We start from the raw sequence: 17,534 nt of genomic DNA, 5'->3' as shown, positions 1-17,534 counted from the left end.
TGTTCTCTAAAATAGCCCTTGATTTAAGAAATACATCTAACTAATTAAGAACCCCAAACTATCAAACCTTCTTCTACTACGTTTCACCACTCTGAGGTTAAGAACATAAGAACTGCAATGCTGGATCTGACCAAGGGTCCATCTAGTCCAGCATTCTGGATTCTGCCAGATCTCTAATTCTCAACACTACTGCACCAGATATAAACCCAATGTAACTGCATCACTTCTGATCCAGGTTTGAACTCTACCCAGGAGCATCCCCCCTCTTCTCACTATCTCTCAATTACCTACTACCCTCTTTCATTCTCCTAGCCCGAGGTAGAGAGACGCTTTGTCTACGGTAGAACCACCCCATAGCCTATTTAAATCTCAAACCCTTGCTTCCAACCACTGCTACCAATCCAATCTTCCCCCTAGATCCGATACAATCTCGTGTCCCAGCACATCATAAAGATCCTAGGGGCGGAAAAAAAATCTTGCACCAAATGCACCCGACCCTGTTCCACAAACCACAGCAGTGCTACTCCGTGCCTGCAGTTCCCTGTGCCAACTCTTCCCTCCCTCCCGAAACTAACGCGTATATACACCGACTAGTATAGGCCTTGCACGTTCGTCTCCCCCCCCCCCCCCACTCACTCCCCATGTATCTTGCCAACCAGGCCTTAAAGAGTTCTCTCATGGATCTCAAGCCAACCCCTCCCTTGGCCTTAATAACTCCGCTTCACCAATGCAGCCCGACCGCGCCCTCCAGCACAGACAGGGGCATCGGCTCTTCCTACATCCCCAAATTGGCCGAGATCCCTGTAGCCCGTCTCTCCAGGCCGAGCTCCATCCCCCAATGCATCCTGCCCGCGCCCCCAATCCTGGCCTCAGGGCCCAATCGGGCCCTTCGAGCGCCATCCAGCACGCCCCTCCCCTCCTCGCCACTCAGATATTCCCCTACCTGCAGACCTTCCCCCCCCACGCCCCCCAGGACGGCCCGGTCACCCCATCCCTCAGCACCACGAGTCCCCAACAGCAACCACTCACCTTCGCGCCCTCTGACCCTCGAACTCACTCTAAACGACAGTAGTACCAACCAACCACAACTGCAGTTCCCGCCCCATAGGGCGGGCTTCCTGGATTTGGACATGCGTAGCGTAAATTTATCGCGCGCCGCTCTCTCCTGTGGCATTGTGGGAGAGGTAGTTTTCATCCCTATTAGAAGGAGGCGGGGATGAGTCCCGATGGAAGCGGTTCAGAATTCGCCTTTCCCTAATAGGCGCAGAGAACTAGTAAAGATTCGAGTTATGGCATGAATAAAAACTGAATTGCTGTTTAATCCTATGCATGTCTACTCAAAACTAAGTCTCATTGAGCTCAATGGGACTTACTCAGGTAAAAGTGCATAGGATTGCAGCCTCAAACTCACGACTTTCTATTATGTTCACTTATATTTGGCTTTATATTTCCAAATATTTTGCTTTCAAATCCCAAACGGTTTAGTACAAGAATCTAATTACTCATAGTAGGAAATCCTACTTCATTTTAAAAAAAGTCTTACCGATCTAAGTGGAAATTACTTCTAACTAAACTTGTTTAGGATTCGGTTGACAGGGGTTAAGTATGTTATATATTAAAAATTAACCGCTTAGTTTTGTTAGATAAATATTTTTGCCTTTTATATGTTATTTTTAAACTTTTATATATAAATATAACATTTGTATGAATTAATTTACATTTATTTTACATTTAAGTAGGCAGGTGGCTACTAGGAGGAGGGCTTTCTCCGCTGTGGCACCCCGGTTGTGGAACGAGCTCCCCAGAGAGGTCCGCCTGGCGCCTACACTGTACTGCTTTCGTCGCCAGCTGAAGACCTTTTTATTCATTCAGTATTTTAACACTTAATTTTAACTTAAATTTAAATTTTACTGTTTTAACTCTGTATTTTAATCTTATAATCAACTTTGCTGTGTGGTTTTATCCTGGTTGTGCTTTTTATACTGTATTTCGTAATTGTGTTGTTAACCTGTTGGATGTTTTTTGTGGTTTTAATTTTTGTGAACCACCCAGAGAGCTTCAGCTATTGGGCGGTATAAAAATGTAATAAATAAATAAATAAAACAGAACTGGGATAAACCACAGGTACAGTACTGGGTTTAATATGTGCATTCAAGTCTTATTTTCATAGCCTTTTCCTTTTATTATCATCTTTTAATGAGATAATTGCTCTTTCACATAGAATCATAGAATAGTAAAGTTGGGAGGGGCCTATCAGGCCATCGAGTCCAACCCCCGATTCAATGCAGGAATCCACCTTAAAGCTTCCCTTTCAGATGGCTGTCCAGCTGCCTCTTGAAGGCCTCTAGTGTGGGAGTTCCCATGACCTCCCTAGGTAATTGATCCCATTGTTGTACTGCTCTAACAGTCAGGAAGTTTTTTCTGATGTCCAGATGGAATAGGGTGACCATATGAAAAGGAGGACAGGGCTCCTGTATCTTTAACAGTTGTATAGAAAAGGGAATTTCAGCAGGTGTCATTTGTATGCATGTCACACCTGGTGAAATTTCCTCTTCATCACAACAGTTAAAGCTGCAGGAGCTATACTGCAGCTATACTGTGACCAGATTTAAAAGAGGGCAGGGCACCTGCAGCTTTAACTGTTGTGATGAAGAGGAAATTTCCCCAGGATCTCCATATATACAAATGACACCTGCTGAAATTCCCTTTTCAATACAACTGTTAAAGATACAGGAGCCCTGTCCTCCTTTACATATGGTCACCCTAAATTTGGCTATTGTAACTTGTATCCATTATTCTATGTCCTGCACTGTGGGATGATCAAGAAGAGATCCTGGCCCTCCTCTATGTGACAACCTTTCAAGTATTTGAAGAGTGCTAACATATCTCCCCTCAATCTTCTCTTCTCAAGGTTAAACATGCCCAGTTCTTTCAGTCTCATAGAATCATAGAATAGTAGAGTTGGAAAGGGCCTATAAGGCCATCGAGTCCAACCACACCGCTCGATGCAGGAATCCACCCTAAAGCATACCTGACAGATGGTTGTCCAGCTGCCTCTTGAATGCCTCTAGTGTGGGAGAGCCCACAACCTCCCTAGGTAACTGGTTCCATTGTTGTACTGCTTTAACAGTCAAGAAGTTTTTCCTGATGTCCAGCCGGACATAGGGCTCTCTCCTCATAGGGCTTCGTTTCTAGACCCCTGATTATCCTTGTTGCCCCCTTCTAAACACACTCCAGCTTGTCTGCATCCATCTTGAAATGTGGTGCCCGCAACGATGAGACCTAACAAGTGCTGAATAGAGGGGAACCAGTACCACGCACGTTTTGGAAGCTATACTTCTATTAATGCAGCCTAAAGTAGCATTTGCTTTTTTTGCAGCCACATCACCCTGTTGGCTCATATTCAGCTTGTGACCTACAACAATACCAAGATACTTCTTGTTTCTATCATTGCTGAGCCAAGTATCCCGCATCTTGTAACTGTATTTGGTTTCTTCTTCCTAGGTGTACAACTTGGCATTTATCCCTATTAAAATTCATTCTCCTGCTTTCAGCCCAGCACTCCAGCCTATCAAGATCATATGTTGATATATGAGCCCTATGAAGAGAGACTGAAAGAACTGGGCATGTTTAGCCTGGAGAAGAGAAGATTGAAGGGAGACATGATAGCACTCTTCAAATACTTAAAAGGTTGTCACACAGAGGAGGGCCAGGATCTCTTCTCAATCCTCCCAGAGTGCAGGACACGGAATAACGGGCTCAAGTTAAAGGAAGCCAGATTCCAGCTGGACATCAGGAAAAACTTCCTGACTGTTAGGGCAGTATGACAATGGAATCAGTTACCTAAGGAGGTTGTGGGCTCTCCCACACTAGAGGCCTTCAAGAGGCAGCTGGACAACCATCTGTCAGGGATGCTTTAGGGTGGATTCCTGCATTGAGCAGGGGGTTGGACTCGATGGCCTTGTAGGTCCCTTCCAACTCTGCTATTCTATGATTCTATATCAGCATTTATGCAAATATATATTTACAATTAAATACTATGTATGTCTACTCTACTCTGAAGTAAGGTCAAATGGGTTCAATGGGACTTACTCCCAAATATAGGATTCCTGCCTTACTTTTGCTTTTATCATCTACTTTTTCCCTAAACTTAAGACAAGTAATATTTCATCCTTGTGCTGTGAGATACGTTGCTCTTTTATTATTGAAAAAAGTAAAAAAAAAAAGTAAAAAATCAAAGGTAGGACATATTGCGTTTATTCCCATTTTAAAGATTTTAATGGATGATGAGAGGCCATTATTTTTCTGTGGCGACCCGGTGAAACTACATCTAATCTAATGTCTAAATCCAAGTCTTCTAACACTATTTACTGGTTTACCCTCAAAGATTAGTATTCTATGCCATAAACTACAGTAGTTTTAAAATGTGTTTCAGGAACACTATCCTAATTCCTTATTTATTGTAGGTTTATGTGGATCAATATATGTTTGTCTTAGTAGATACAAAAAGTTAAGAAGCAAAATTCTTCACTGTGGGAGAAGACAGGACCTCAAGAAGAAAAGGCTCCATATTTCTGGGTCCTCAACAGGATGTGAGCATCCCCCCTTTAGTCTTCTATATGGGAACTGTTGGTGAGGGGACCCCCTCCTAAGCTAGTGTAGCTAGAAAAAATAGAGCTCAGCAGTGCTGCGTTTTGGTACTTTTAGACACTGGATTTAATGTTCTTACGTGACCTAATGCTTTTATTGGAGGACTCTCTTTAGATTTTAATGTGTATTAAGAACATAAGAAGAGCCATGTTAGATCAGATCAAGGATCCATTTAGTCCAGCATTCTGGTTGACTTCAAAATGTGGAAGTCAGCTGTGCAGAGGCGGCTCATCCATGTAGACAAACTAGGCAATCGCCTAGGGCGCCAAGTTAAGTAGAGTGCCAAAAAAAATACAAATACAATCATGTTATCATTTCACTTTCTATGCATGTACAGAGGGAATATGACCGAGGCTGTGGAGGTGAGAGAGGGCTATCAGACCGCCTGAGTGCACAACTTTGGGACCTATCCTCCCTCAGGCGACACAGGATATCCTCATTCTCCTGCTGCTGCTCCCAGTGGAGGCAAGGAGTGAGAGGATCCTCCAGCGCAGGCACTTCCTTTGCCCTTGGAGTGCTGAGTCTAAGGGATGGCAGCGCCTTGTGGGCCATTTCACACCGAGAATGCAACCAGGACTGTTATTCCAGGGACCTCCCTCGGTCATTGTGGATAGGAGTTATGTTCCTTCACAGAGCAGACGGATGTGCTTGTCTCCTTTGTTTTTATCAGACCCTCTTTGCTGATGAAGTGCTTAGTTAAAAAAAAGATTTCGCCGCATTTTATTAAAAATTATAATATTTCTGCTTCTGAAGATGCGGGAGGAAGTGCAACTTCATTAAACGTAAAATTAGGGGGGAAATTTTCCCAGTTTACCAAAATCCTCAGCCTAGATCAGCCCTTGGGCTTTGAGGGTGAGAACCCTGATTGCACGGTTCACCTAGGGTACCAGTTGCTGGCAGCTAATCTAGGGCCGCCCCTGCAGCTGCACTATGTTTGGGAACCATCTTGCAGATTGTGCTGAGTGGGCCCCCAGAAATCTGTCCCAAAGTACTGCCCTGAATGCATCACAGGAGCTCTGGTCTCCTTCCCTGTTTTGTTTGCCCCCAGAAACAGAAGACAGTATGACCTTGAGAAATAAAATGTCCCTTCTGCTGTATCTCCAGCAGAACAGGAACTCTGCTTCTTCCTCTCTCTGTACACACACATACACCCAAAGGAGTGGACAGGATGCATGATGGTGCTAAGCTCCCTCCCTGTCTTGGTCTAGTGCACAGAGAAGGGCCTGGGGCAAGGAGTTCCATATTCTTGGTCCTGCCACAGAAAGTTCAACATATAAGCCCTGTTCCAGCAATAGCCTGAACACATGAGGGCTACAAGTGGGGACAGACCATGCCCTACCTGTCTCCAACATCTCCATCAGCCCTACCTTTGTACATTTAGTGCACAGGTCTAAAGGGGGAGGGGGGTTCTTATGTGCATTGGGGTCAATGTGCATAGAAGCCTCCACAATCTGGAATATTGTTCAATCAGAGATCTCAATTGTGCAGAAGCATGCTCACTCAATGCATGTAGAAGCCCCCTTCAGACTTTTATGCTGAACGTGGGGACATGGGCAGGGCTAGCATGCATGCCCCTGTCCATGCGTTTAGCCCTTCTTTGTTATCTTCGATCAGAGATAACCCCTTTGTTATCGCCTACAAGCACCTGCCAAGTCCCTTCCTTCCCTAATTGCACCCTGATCAGGATGTATGTAGGGCAGGAAGGAGTTCATCTATTCAGCCAGGACTTGCATAAGATACTTGGCAAACACTGGCCAAGAACACCTGCAAGTGCCGGCCAAGTCTCTTTCCATGCAGAAAAAGGAATGGAGCTCCAAGCCTGTCTACACAGGAAAAAAATGGTTGGGGGCAATACCGATGATGTCAAAGGAGGGTTTCTTTTTATGTGAGGGTAGGATGAAGAATTGTGTTCCCTCCTCTGGTAGCTCCAGCACTATCCATTCATTGCTCTTCTACTATAAACTTCATAGAAAAGCACTTTTTAAAATTTCAGCACTATTGCACTATTACTGAATATTTTCCTTACAATGCTTAGCATTGTAGTATTCTATACTAGTAGAATAAAAATGGGTGCTGGGAGGAGAAATGCAGTGATAAAGTGGTGCCAACTAGAAAGGCAGCATTGTGGTGGTGATGTTTTTTTACTATCAATTTTTTTTAATTTGAACTAAACGGCTCTTTATTTAAGTGCTATTGTGTACACTAGCAAAAATATATACTAGCAAAAAAAAATTAAGAGATTGATGGGGGGGAAGTGTTACTAAAATGGCTGGAAAAATAGTAGTGGAGGTGTGCAGAGTTTTAGTTGCCCACCCAATTCATCACTGCCCGGTTAAAACTGTGCATCTTGAGACAGACATGCTGCAGTGCACTAAGGCAATCCACACATGTAGATTTCACTACAGTTCTGCTATTTATTTATTTTTAAAATTCAGATTTTCTTCAATCTGAGAAAGGTGGAAAGAGCACAAGGAAACACAGGAAGACAATTATTTAATTACTATAACATTTATTTATTTATTAGATTTATATTCTGCCTTTCAGCTACAAGAAACCCCGAGATGGCTTACAAAAGATGAAAAGCATCTATAAAATACAATCACAATAAAATATATCTGACAGTTAACAGAGCAACAATAAACCAATTGTAGCAGCAGGGTTCAATATTAAAACAATCCATGCACTTTCCCCATAAAAAGCTAGTTACCAAAACATGATCGTTCCACAGTAAATGCCTAGTGTGGAAGGACCCCCAGTTGCAGTATCTTTTCCTCTCTACAAGTGAGTGGAGCAAGGGAACAAGCTGCAGTCAGGAAAATGGTAGAGGATTACACAGATCTGTCCCCTATTATATAGACTGTTATCCTAAGGCTCTGGGGTTGGGGAGGCAATTGTGCATCCCCTTTAGGGTTTTCCAAAGCAATCCTACAACTCTTGAATTCTGACACTCCAAGTGCCATTTCTATTATGTGTTGGGTTGGGCCAGCCCTGTTTGTGCTATACTTGCCTCACTGCTCTAACCCTGTACACCTTCCTAGTTCTGTTCTTAACCTGGGTCTGTCTCTAGCACCCATTTTGTATGGACTAATCTTTTGTCTGTCTACACTTTCTATTTTACGGCCTTTTATGCTCAACATGTATCAGACTTGTACCTGTTTTCTATCCTCTGACTAGTCTATTTGACCTACCGTATTTCTGTTAACTCCATGACATGTGTGATAGGTCCCTGCTGAGACAGGCTGCAATTACTACCTGTACTATTCTAGAATGGGATAAAGAGCAGATAAGGTGAATTAAGTGAGGGCAGGGCAGACCAGGCAGTTACATATAGGGACTGTCAGTATGTCCTACGGATAGCAGGAAAACAGCAGTGAATATATTCAGACATCAAGTCCCCTGATTCTCCAAACCATGGTTTGGAGGTCCAGGAATGAGCTTTGTGTGTGGAGGGTTGCACATTAAAAAAAAAGAAGTGCTATTAAAAGCACAGGAGCCCTGACAGAAAAAAAATGGCAGCCCCAATGCAAGAACATAAGAAGAGCCCTGCTGGATCAAACCAAAGGCCTATGTAGTCCAGCATCCTGCTTTCCACAGTGGCCAACTAGATTCCTATGAGAAGACCACAAGCAGGACATGATAACAATCACCCTCTCCCACTATTGTCCCCAATGACTGGTATTTAGAGGCATGTTGTCTCTGATACTGGAGGTAGCATATAACCATTGTGACTAGTAGGCATCAATAGCCTTATCCTCCATTAATTAATCCCCTTTTAAAGCTGTCTAAAAGGACTAAATATTTTGTTTTAAAGCAGTTTAATTTAAATAATGTATAAGGGTCACAACAGGACAAAGGTATCTGTTCAAAGGATAATCTAATTTAGCAGAATAAGGGCAAGATCTCCTCTCTCAACAGCATCAGAGTCAGTTTGATGGTGTGGAGTAGAGAGGACACGGAACAGCTTGTTTAAGTGCTCAGTAAATTCTTCAGTAGTTTTTCTCCTATGCTGAGAAACTGAGTTGGGATTTAGGAAAAGTAATGGAGCAAATATTTTACTGCTGCCAGTGCCTCAGGGTGGTCTGTCATACGTCTCCCACCCAAACGAAGGCCTATCCCATGTAGAATTAAACTCAGAGCTCTTTAAGAGCTTCATCATCAGGCAGAATGGATTAAAGTCACCTTGTTTCTAAAAACAGACTCCCTATGCCAGCATAGTCACTTCTGTTGAGTACAAATATTGTGACGATGTCTCTAATACCCATAAGGAGTAATCTCGTATTATACTATGTTCTGTTTAACAAGTTAATAATGTGCCAGCCCAAATCCTTCAGTTCCTAACATTGCCAGTGGGACTAATTAACCAAGTTGAATACATATTTAGGGGAATACTAATATTCACAATGAAGATTTTTATATTCATGTTGCTTCTTGTAACCATGGCTCTGTTGCAATGTGTTTGGCTTAGACATTAGTTTGCAGACATTTCTTGCTATTTTGTCTCTTCTGTTTTTCCATTCCAATTTCCACCAAGATATTCTGGCAATTGATACTGGGAATAAATGTTACAAAGTAAAGGTGTTTCTGTGGGTTTGATATTAGAAGGAAGACACAAGCCCACAGCTTTGTGAAGAACCCCTAATAGTAACATCAATGTGAAAGAGTGCTGCTATGGTCTAAGGATGAATGCAATAAATGTTATTCATTCATTATGCAATGTGAAAATGGAAAACTACAGTGTAATAAGGACAAACAGGTGATGATGATGATAGAGGCTAGTTTTAGAGTAAGGAGGTTCTACTAGATCTGTAGCTCCTCTCATGAGTCTTAAAGAGTAAAAGGGCAAAAAGGGAAATGGGCCAGGTGCCTAGGGGATTGGAGACTATGGCCTTAGCTAGACCAGGCTATATCCCAGGGCAAACCCCAGGATCGTCCCTGTCCCCATGACGCACAGAGGATCCCGGGATCAGGGATGGATCATCCCTCCCTTGCCCTGGGATACAGCCCTACACTTTGGGCCCGGTTTTTCCGTGGTCTTGGACCGTGGACCATGTGGCCCGTTACTGCAGAATTACTCGCACGGATCCAGAAGCGCTGCGCCCACTGGGGTTAGTGTGGGGGGAGCGGGGAAATGAAATGAAATTTTAAAAAACACTTACCTTTGTGCACGACCGTTCGTGCGCTCCTCTCCCTTAAAGAAAAAAAATTAAATGGCGGGCGCGACGCCTCTCTTCCTGATTTTGAGGGCAAAATCTCGCGTTAATCGCAACGTGAGGTCTCCCCTCCTCTCCCCCGGACTTTCAGGTAGGTCTAGCTAAGGCCTAAGTAAGAGCAATGCCATATGTATACCATCCCTTATTTCCATAAGTGAAAATGAACAGGGGTTAGAATATTTTATGCATCAATAATCATGCACTGAATGAAAGAATGGGAAAGATCCACTGTTACAATTCTTTAATCACTATATACTTGAATGCAAATGGTGTTGGAAGTGCATTGATAAACAACTAGTCCAAATTTTTACTTAGACTTACGAAGGGCAGAGATTAGGGGTTGCTCCCTAAATTACATACTAGGTTATAAAGCTGCTTTGTCATATTAAGGAATCAGCCTTATACCCTGTTGAACACAGAGGGACCTACTTCCAATTAAATATGCAAAGGATCAAGCTGCACTATCTTATCCTGTCTTCAGTATTTCTAACACAAATACATTGTGTTAGAATGTTTTTAATGTGTCTTTTATTATCAAATATGCCTGAGTTTTTCATCCTTCTTTGCAGAATAAACTTTATTTTAAAGAATATTTCTAAAATTTCACATGCTCTAGCTTAGATCCACATATACCTCAGCTTGTTTCTTTGCTATCTGGGTAATATTATTTAGAAGCATTATTTTGAAATTGCACATCCTCTTTTAATTAACAAGACTGGGATGCATTGACTTCGTGTTAGTCCATCTCCTGTTTGTAACTACCAGCAGCACTCATAACAGACATTATTCTCCTCCCACCACCATAATAACCACCTTCTTCTCGTGTTCCCTTCACCTTTTAAGCATCTTGGGATATATTCTCAAGATCACAACGTCATTTAGGTATCTAGGTTTAGTTGCTTGTGACAGCTACTTTGTGCCAGTGTTAAAACTGGCGTGGCTACTTCTATGAGTACTTACAGATGCGGCTTTTATTGGGCAATCGCTTGTCTAGTTCGTAGAATTGTGTGTGTGTGTGTCCAGATTATGACATCTTCATTTTCTAACCTTCCTGTGTTTCTAACCCATGGTCCTGTGGATTTCTGGCCAGGCTGACCTTGAACTAACTTTTCAAAATAGGGGTCAGGTTTTCACTGAGTCAGGATTATTTTTCAGTGGCCTCAGGTTTAAGCTCTTTCTTAAATATGCACAACAAAGGGTTTTCATTCTCTCTCTCTCTCTCCCTCTCCCTCCCTCCCTCTCTCTGGGTGGTCAGATCAGTTTTTTTTCTAGTTCTAGTTGTTTTCTTAAGTTCTCCTTGGTCAGTTATAAAACTGCACAGACTTACTGTACATATATATTTATTTTAAATGGACTTATTTAGTTCAAAGACATACACACATACAGGAAATTTCCATAAGAAAAATGCTAAAACCCATATTAGCATAGTATCTGTCCTAGGCCAACTCAAAGCTCATAAAATACTGTGACAAGAGGAGCGCACAAGCCGTGCATGAATCATTTCCCTCTTCAATTAACAACCCGGGAATACCTTCTTCCTGGGTTGTTTGGTGACATCCAGATGTTTTGGGCTTCAACTCAAAGATACCTCTGCCAGCCTGCCCAGTCATCAGGAATGCTGTGTGTTGAAGTCCAAGATAGCATCTACTTTCTACCCACCCCTGTTCTAGATGGTGTAGCCCTCCAGTTGTTGGACTGCAGTTCCTATCAGCACTAGGCAGCATAGCCAATAGTGAGGGATGACAGGAGCTGCAGTTCACCAACATATTGAGAGCTCCACATCCCCCTTCCCTGTTTTGGAGAACAGAGTGGCCCCTGCCAATGCAGTAACCAGTGTACCTCCTGTACTTCAAACTCCCTTAGAATCACAGAATCATAGAATAGCAGAGTTGGAAGGGGCCTACAAGGCCATCGAGTCCAACCCCCTGCTCAATGCAGGAATCCACCCTAAAGCATCCCTGACAGATGGTTGTCCAGCTGCCTCTTGAAGGCCTCTAGTGTGGGAGAGCCCACAACCTCCCTAGGTAACTGATTCCACCGTTGCACTGCTCTAACAGTCAGGAAGTTTTTCCTGATATCCAGCCGGAATCTGGCTTCCTTTAACTTGAGCCCGTTATTCCGTGTCCTGCACTCTGGGAGGATCAAGAAGAGATCCTGGCCCTCCTCTGTGTGACAACCTTTTAAGTATTTGAAGAGTGCTCTCATGTCTCCCCTCAATCTTCTCTTCTCCAAGCTAAACATGCCCAGTTCTTTCAGTCTCTCTTCATAGGGCTTTGTTTCTAGACCTCTGATTATCCTGGTTGCCCTCTTCTGAACACGCTCCAGCTTGTCTGCATCCTTCTTGATTCTGACTAACCTTATCTCCTGCGGTTAACAGCGTGCGGAAGAGTTGGTCCTTACAATACTAGAATTCTTTCTGAAACCCAAGGGTTTACAGAAAATCAATAAAGAAAAAAAGCAACTGGTTAGTATTTAAAAGATTACTGTTTCCACCCCTTGGGCAACCCCTCACAAAAGGCATACCCTGGCCTTTAGAACTGAGCCCATTCAGCAGATGCCTCATATTGACTGGTGGTTTCCTTCAAATATGGCTCAGGTAGGACTACGTTGTGTAGGGGGCAGCATTCTTTGCTGATGAAGCATCTCCATTTTGTTGACAAAGCACACCAGCTACCCTTCTTGTATTGTGTATTGCTGCTGGATGCCTGCCATTCAGGGATATCCCCTGAATCTCAAAAAAATCATTACTATTGTGACCTGCAGCTGAACTAAGAGACCGATGTCCCTGACTGAGTAAGCCAGTGTAGTAATGTGCTACCTTATCCCTCATGCCACCAACTTGGTCTATTTAATTTTCCCTTTGATTTAAATACAGATTTATTGAAAGTTTCAGTTATCAAAACAAACTGCAGCGGCAAATTGGTGTTCGTCTGCAGCCCTACAAGCACCTATAAACCTGCCATGGCATGAAATAAATAGCACTATATTGGAGGTCAGTTATTGCAATAGTCATTCCCCTGGGATTTCCACTGTGCAGTTTAATATTTTTCTTATTACCCTCTTTCTTCACTGCTATTTATGTCTTTCTCTTTACATTCAGAGTAACCTACTGCTGTCCACCTCAATAGAAAGAAAGTCACCTCAGATAAACCTGTGAATGATGCACAGCTAGAAATTCCTAGCAAATACAGCTAGGAAAGGCCTCATAACACCAGGAGCAAAATGATTACAGGATTGTCTTGGCTGGGCCCACTGCTTGGTTCTGGGTGGTATCTTCAAAACCCCTTCTCTTCTTTTTCTTTCCTTCTCTTGTCCAGTTTACATTACATTTTTTTCCCCGACATAGAAAAATCTCTGTGTAGGAAAAGTGCCATGTCTGTAGCAGCCCTGAATCCTACTCTGCTGGAATTAAAATAATTAATGGGTCCCACAACAAAATGTTGCAATTTAGACTTCTTCCTGTTCAGCCACTTCATTCCAATTCTTCTTCCCATCCCCATTTTTTTGTTTCCCCCTTTGCTAGATTGTCCTACTTTACAGTCCTCTATTTTGAAGAGCTGGCAGAAGACAGTCTACTTTTCAAAGGCATCCTCTAATTGAAGGGCTGCCTGCTCCAGTCTGGTTTAAAGTCAAAGAACCATAAGGAGGGAGAGCAGCAGGGGCCTTGATTCGTCCATTAACAATTAACACCTGGGGCTGCCTTCCCAGGACCACATTGCTGCACTTTGGGAAATACCCCACGCTTTCGCTGCTGTGGGATGGCTGTGGGTAATCCCACTGGCAGGAGGCAGCACAGTCTTTCCAGCATCCATTTGGTTCGCCACGCCTGCACCCTACCCTCTGCCTGGCTTCTGGAGACCAATCAGAGGTCACCTCCTGCCCGGGAACGCCCCCAGGTTGACGCCAGAGCAAGGTCAGATGGCGTAAGAGCCATGGTGCCCTTGCTCTAGCGTAAAAAGTTAGGGTAAGTCCCTGACTTTTTAATCGCCTACCTTTGCAGGAAAGCCCCACAGTGGCAGCTCTGCCCTCCTGAGTACTCGGTGCAGCACCAGCACAGACTCGAGGGCCGGGGAGGGGGCTTGCCGTGGTCTATAGGAATACAATCTCCCTCTCTAGGCTTCCTGTTCATTCGAGTGCTGATCTTGAGTGTTTGTACTGTGTGTTGGGTACTCGAGACAGATTAGGGATTCTGCTGGTGTACCGTCCACCCCGCTGCCCAACAGTCTCCCTGCCTGAGCTGATGGAGGTTGTCTCGGATCTGGTGTTGAGGACTCCCAGGATGGTGGTTCTGGGGATCTCAACTTCCATGCTGAGGCTGCTGTATCCGGAGCGGCTCAGGACTTCATGGCTGCCATGACAACCATGGGGCTGTCTCAACATGTCATCGGCCAAACACATGCAAAGGGACACACACTTGACTTGGTTTTCTCAACTGGGCAGGAGGATGGTGATCTGGAAGTGGGGGAACTAACATCTACCCCCTTGTCATGGTCGGATCACTTCCTACTGAGGTTTAGACTCTCAGCGGCCTTTCCCCTCTGCAAGGGTGGGGGGCCTATTAAAATGGTCCGCCCCCAGAGGCTAATGGACTCCAATGGATTCCAGAGGGCTCTGGGGGGATTTTCCTGCTGGTATGGTCGGTGCTCCTGTCGAAGCCCAGGTCTCTCTGTGGAATGCAGAAATGACTCGGGCGGTTGACACGATTGTGCCCAAGCGTCCTCTCCCTCTGAGCAGAGCCCGGTCAGCTCCTTGGTATACACTTGAGCTGAGGGCAATGAAGCAAGAGGGGAGACGGCTAGAACGCAGGTGGAGGAAAACTTGTGCTGGGTCTGATCGAACATGGATTAGAGCTCACTCAAGCCTACTCTGTGGCGGTGAGGGTGGCAAAGAGGCAGTTCTTTTCCACCAGCATTGCATCTTCTCAGTGTCGTCCGGCGGAGCTTTTCCGAGTGGTTCATGGCCTGTTACACTCTGGGCCAGGGAGTGAGATAGTTGAACCCTCGGCAGCATGCTGTCATGAGTTTGCACGGCACTTTGAAGATAAAGTAGCTCAGATTCATCATGAATTGGACACCACACTTAATGCAGCACCACTAGTAGAGGAGTTCAGAGCGCCGTCCGGCTCAGTTTTATTGAATGAGTTTCAGTTATTGAGGCCCGAGGATGTGGACAAGGTGCTTGGCCAAGTCCGGTCGACCACCTGTGTGCTTGACCCTTGCCCCTCGTGGCTCATTACATCAAATAAGGAGAGGATCGCTGGCTGGGTCCAGGAGGTTGTAAATGCCTCCTTGAGAGAGGGAGTGGTGCCAGCCTCTTTAAAAGAGGCGGTAATTAGACCACTCCTGAAGAAGCCTAATCTGGACCCGGAGGATGTTAACAACTACAGGCTGGTGGCTAATATCCCTTTCCTGGGCAAGGTGCTTGAGCGGGTGGTTGCAGGACAACTCCAGGCACTCTTGAATGAAACGGATTATCTAGATCCATTTCAATCGGGTTTCAGGCCTGGTTTTGGAACGGAAACTGCCTTGGTCACCCTGTGGGATGACCTCTGTCAGGAGAGAGACAGGGGGAGTGCGACCCTGTTGATTCTCCTGGACCTCTCATCCTGGATAGGTTGTCTGAGCTGGGAGTTGGAGGTACTGCGTTGCAGTGGTTCCACTCCTACTTGGATGGCCGATTCCAGAAGGTGGTGCTGGGGGATTATTGCTCTGTGCCATGGCTCCTAAGCCATGGGGTTCCACAGGGCTCTATCTTATCCCCTATGCTGTTTAACATATACATGAAGCCGCTGGGGGAGGTTATCCGGAGATGTGGACTGAGGTGTCATCAATATGCGGATGATACCCAGCTCTACCTTTCCTTTTCATCAAACCCAGGTGAGGCAGTGACTGTTCTGAACCAGTGCCTGGGCACGGTAATGGACTGGATGAGGGCTAACAAACTGAGACTCAATCCAGACAAGACGGAGGTACTGTTAGCGGGTGGTTCATCTGTCCGGCGAGGTGATGTTTGCCCTGTCCTGGACAGGGTTGCACTCTCCCTAAAGGATTGGGTCCATAGTTTAGGGGTGCTCTTGGATCCAGAACTGTCACTTGAGGCACAGGTGAACTCAGTGGCAAAGAGCACCTTTTATCAGCTTAGGTTGATATACCAACTACGCCCTTATCTGGACAGAGATAGCCTAGCTACAGTTATCCATGCTCTGATAACCTCTCGTTTGGATTACTGCAATGCGTTATACATGGGGTTGCCTTTGAAAACGGTTCGGAAGCTTCAGCTAGTACAAAACAGGGCAGCCCGTTTACTAACAGGAGCTGGCCGGCGAGATCACATTACGCTAGTCCTTTTCCAGCTTCATTGGCTGCCAGTCCAGGTCCGGGCCCGATTCAAAGTGCTGGTATTGACATTTAAAGCCCTAAATGGTTTGGGGCCACGTTATTTGAAGGAATGCCTCCTCCCATATGTACCTGCCCAGACCTTAAGATCATCTACAGGGGCCCTTCTCCGTGAGCCTCTGCCAAAGGAAGTGAGGCAGGTGGCTACTAGGAGGAGGGCTTTCTCCGCTGTGGCACCCCGGTTGTGGAATGAGCTCCCCAGAGAGGTCCGCCTGGAGCCTACACTGTACTCCTTTCATCGCCAGCTGAAGACCTTTTTATTCACTCAGTATTTTAACACTTAATTTTAACTTAAATTTAAATTTTACTGTTTTAACTCTGTATTTTAATCTTATATCAATTTTGCTGCGTAGTTTTATCCTGGTTGTGCTTTTTATACTGTATTTTGTATTTGTGCTTTTAACCTGTTGGTTGTTTTATTATGGTTTTAATTTTTGTGAACCGCCCAGAGAGCTTCGGCTATTGGGCGGTATAAAAATGTAATAAATAAATAAACAAATAAATAAAAAAATGGCAGCTGCATCTTATAACCGATCTGGCGCCACTGCACAGCCACCACAGGGCTTTTAAACTGGATAGACAGCCTCCCGGATAGCAGACTGAACAGCCACTCAAGTCACCTAGTCAGTGTTCTCCACTATGGTGAGGTGTATTTCTATTTAAATTGTAGCTATTCTTCTAAATGTCTACTTATACACATAAATTTGCATATGCAAATTTATTAAAATTAGTCATTTTTTATGCATAAGTGGCTACCCTCTCTGTTTCCCAAATGGTCAGCATTTTCTGGCCACAGAGTACAATAATTGCACTTTTTTTTGCGCGGGGGGGCAGAGGGAGTGTTTCCACTTCCTTGAGGGATTTTTTTGGTAAAGATTTTTTGTACTTCTGTAAATGTCGGGGTTCCCCCAAAGTTGAGGATACCTCTCTTTTGTGTGTGTGTGGAGCCATTTTGACTACATTCACAGTGTTTTGGGGTGGCTTGGTCTTAAATGGGCAATTAAGCTTTAGAAAGGCCTGTTTCTGGTGGAGATGAAAACTGCTAGAAGTGGTTTGCTGATATGGATCAATATAGTTGCCTGCATTCTTGGACTGTCCTTGGGGACGTGGCTATGGGGATGATCATGGTCAGCCCTGCACTTCAGCATTTACCACTACACCACTCTCTACTGGGGAAAACATTCAAACATGTGCTCCTGTACTTGCACTCTAAAATACTCAACCCTGTAAGAGTTTCACTATGTGATTCTTCACATTGTTAATAACTCTGGAAATGTAA

At 44.5% G+C, this 17,534-nt stretch overlaps 1 protein-coding gene across 1 annotated transcript in view; it reads right to left on the bottom strand.

Moving 5' to 3' along the window:
• ERI3 (ERI1 exoribonuclease family member 3) overlaps nucleotides 1-1,174 on the bottom strand; it is a 247,474-nt gene extending 246,300 nt beyond the window's left edge. The window contains exon 1 of the mRNA XM_063136972.1: nucleotides 1,030-1,174. Coding sequence (XP_062993042.1) covers nucleotides 1,030-1,174 — 145 coding nt within the window. The remainder of the gene's footprint in view (nucleotides 1-1,029) is intronic.
• Nucleotides 1,175-17,534: the final 16,360 nt, after the last annotated feature.

This window comes from Elgaria multicarinata, chromosome 1, assembly GCF_023053635.1.
Source record: "Elgaria multicarinata webbii isolate HBS135686 ecotype San Diego chromosome 1, rElgMul1.1.pri, whole genome shotgun sequence".
NCBI lineage: Eukaryota > Metazoa > Chordata > Lepidosauria > Squamata > Anguidae > Elgaria > Elgaria multicarinata.
The sequence above is the reverse complement of the archived record's forward strand: the minus strand, read 5'-3'. Positions and strand labels throughout refer to the sequence as shown.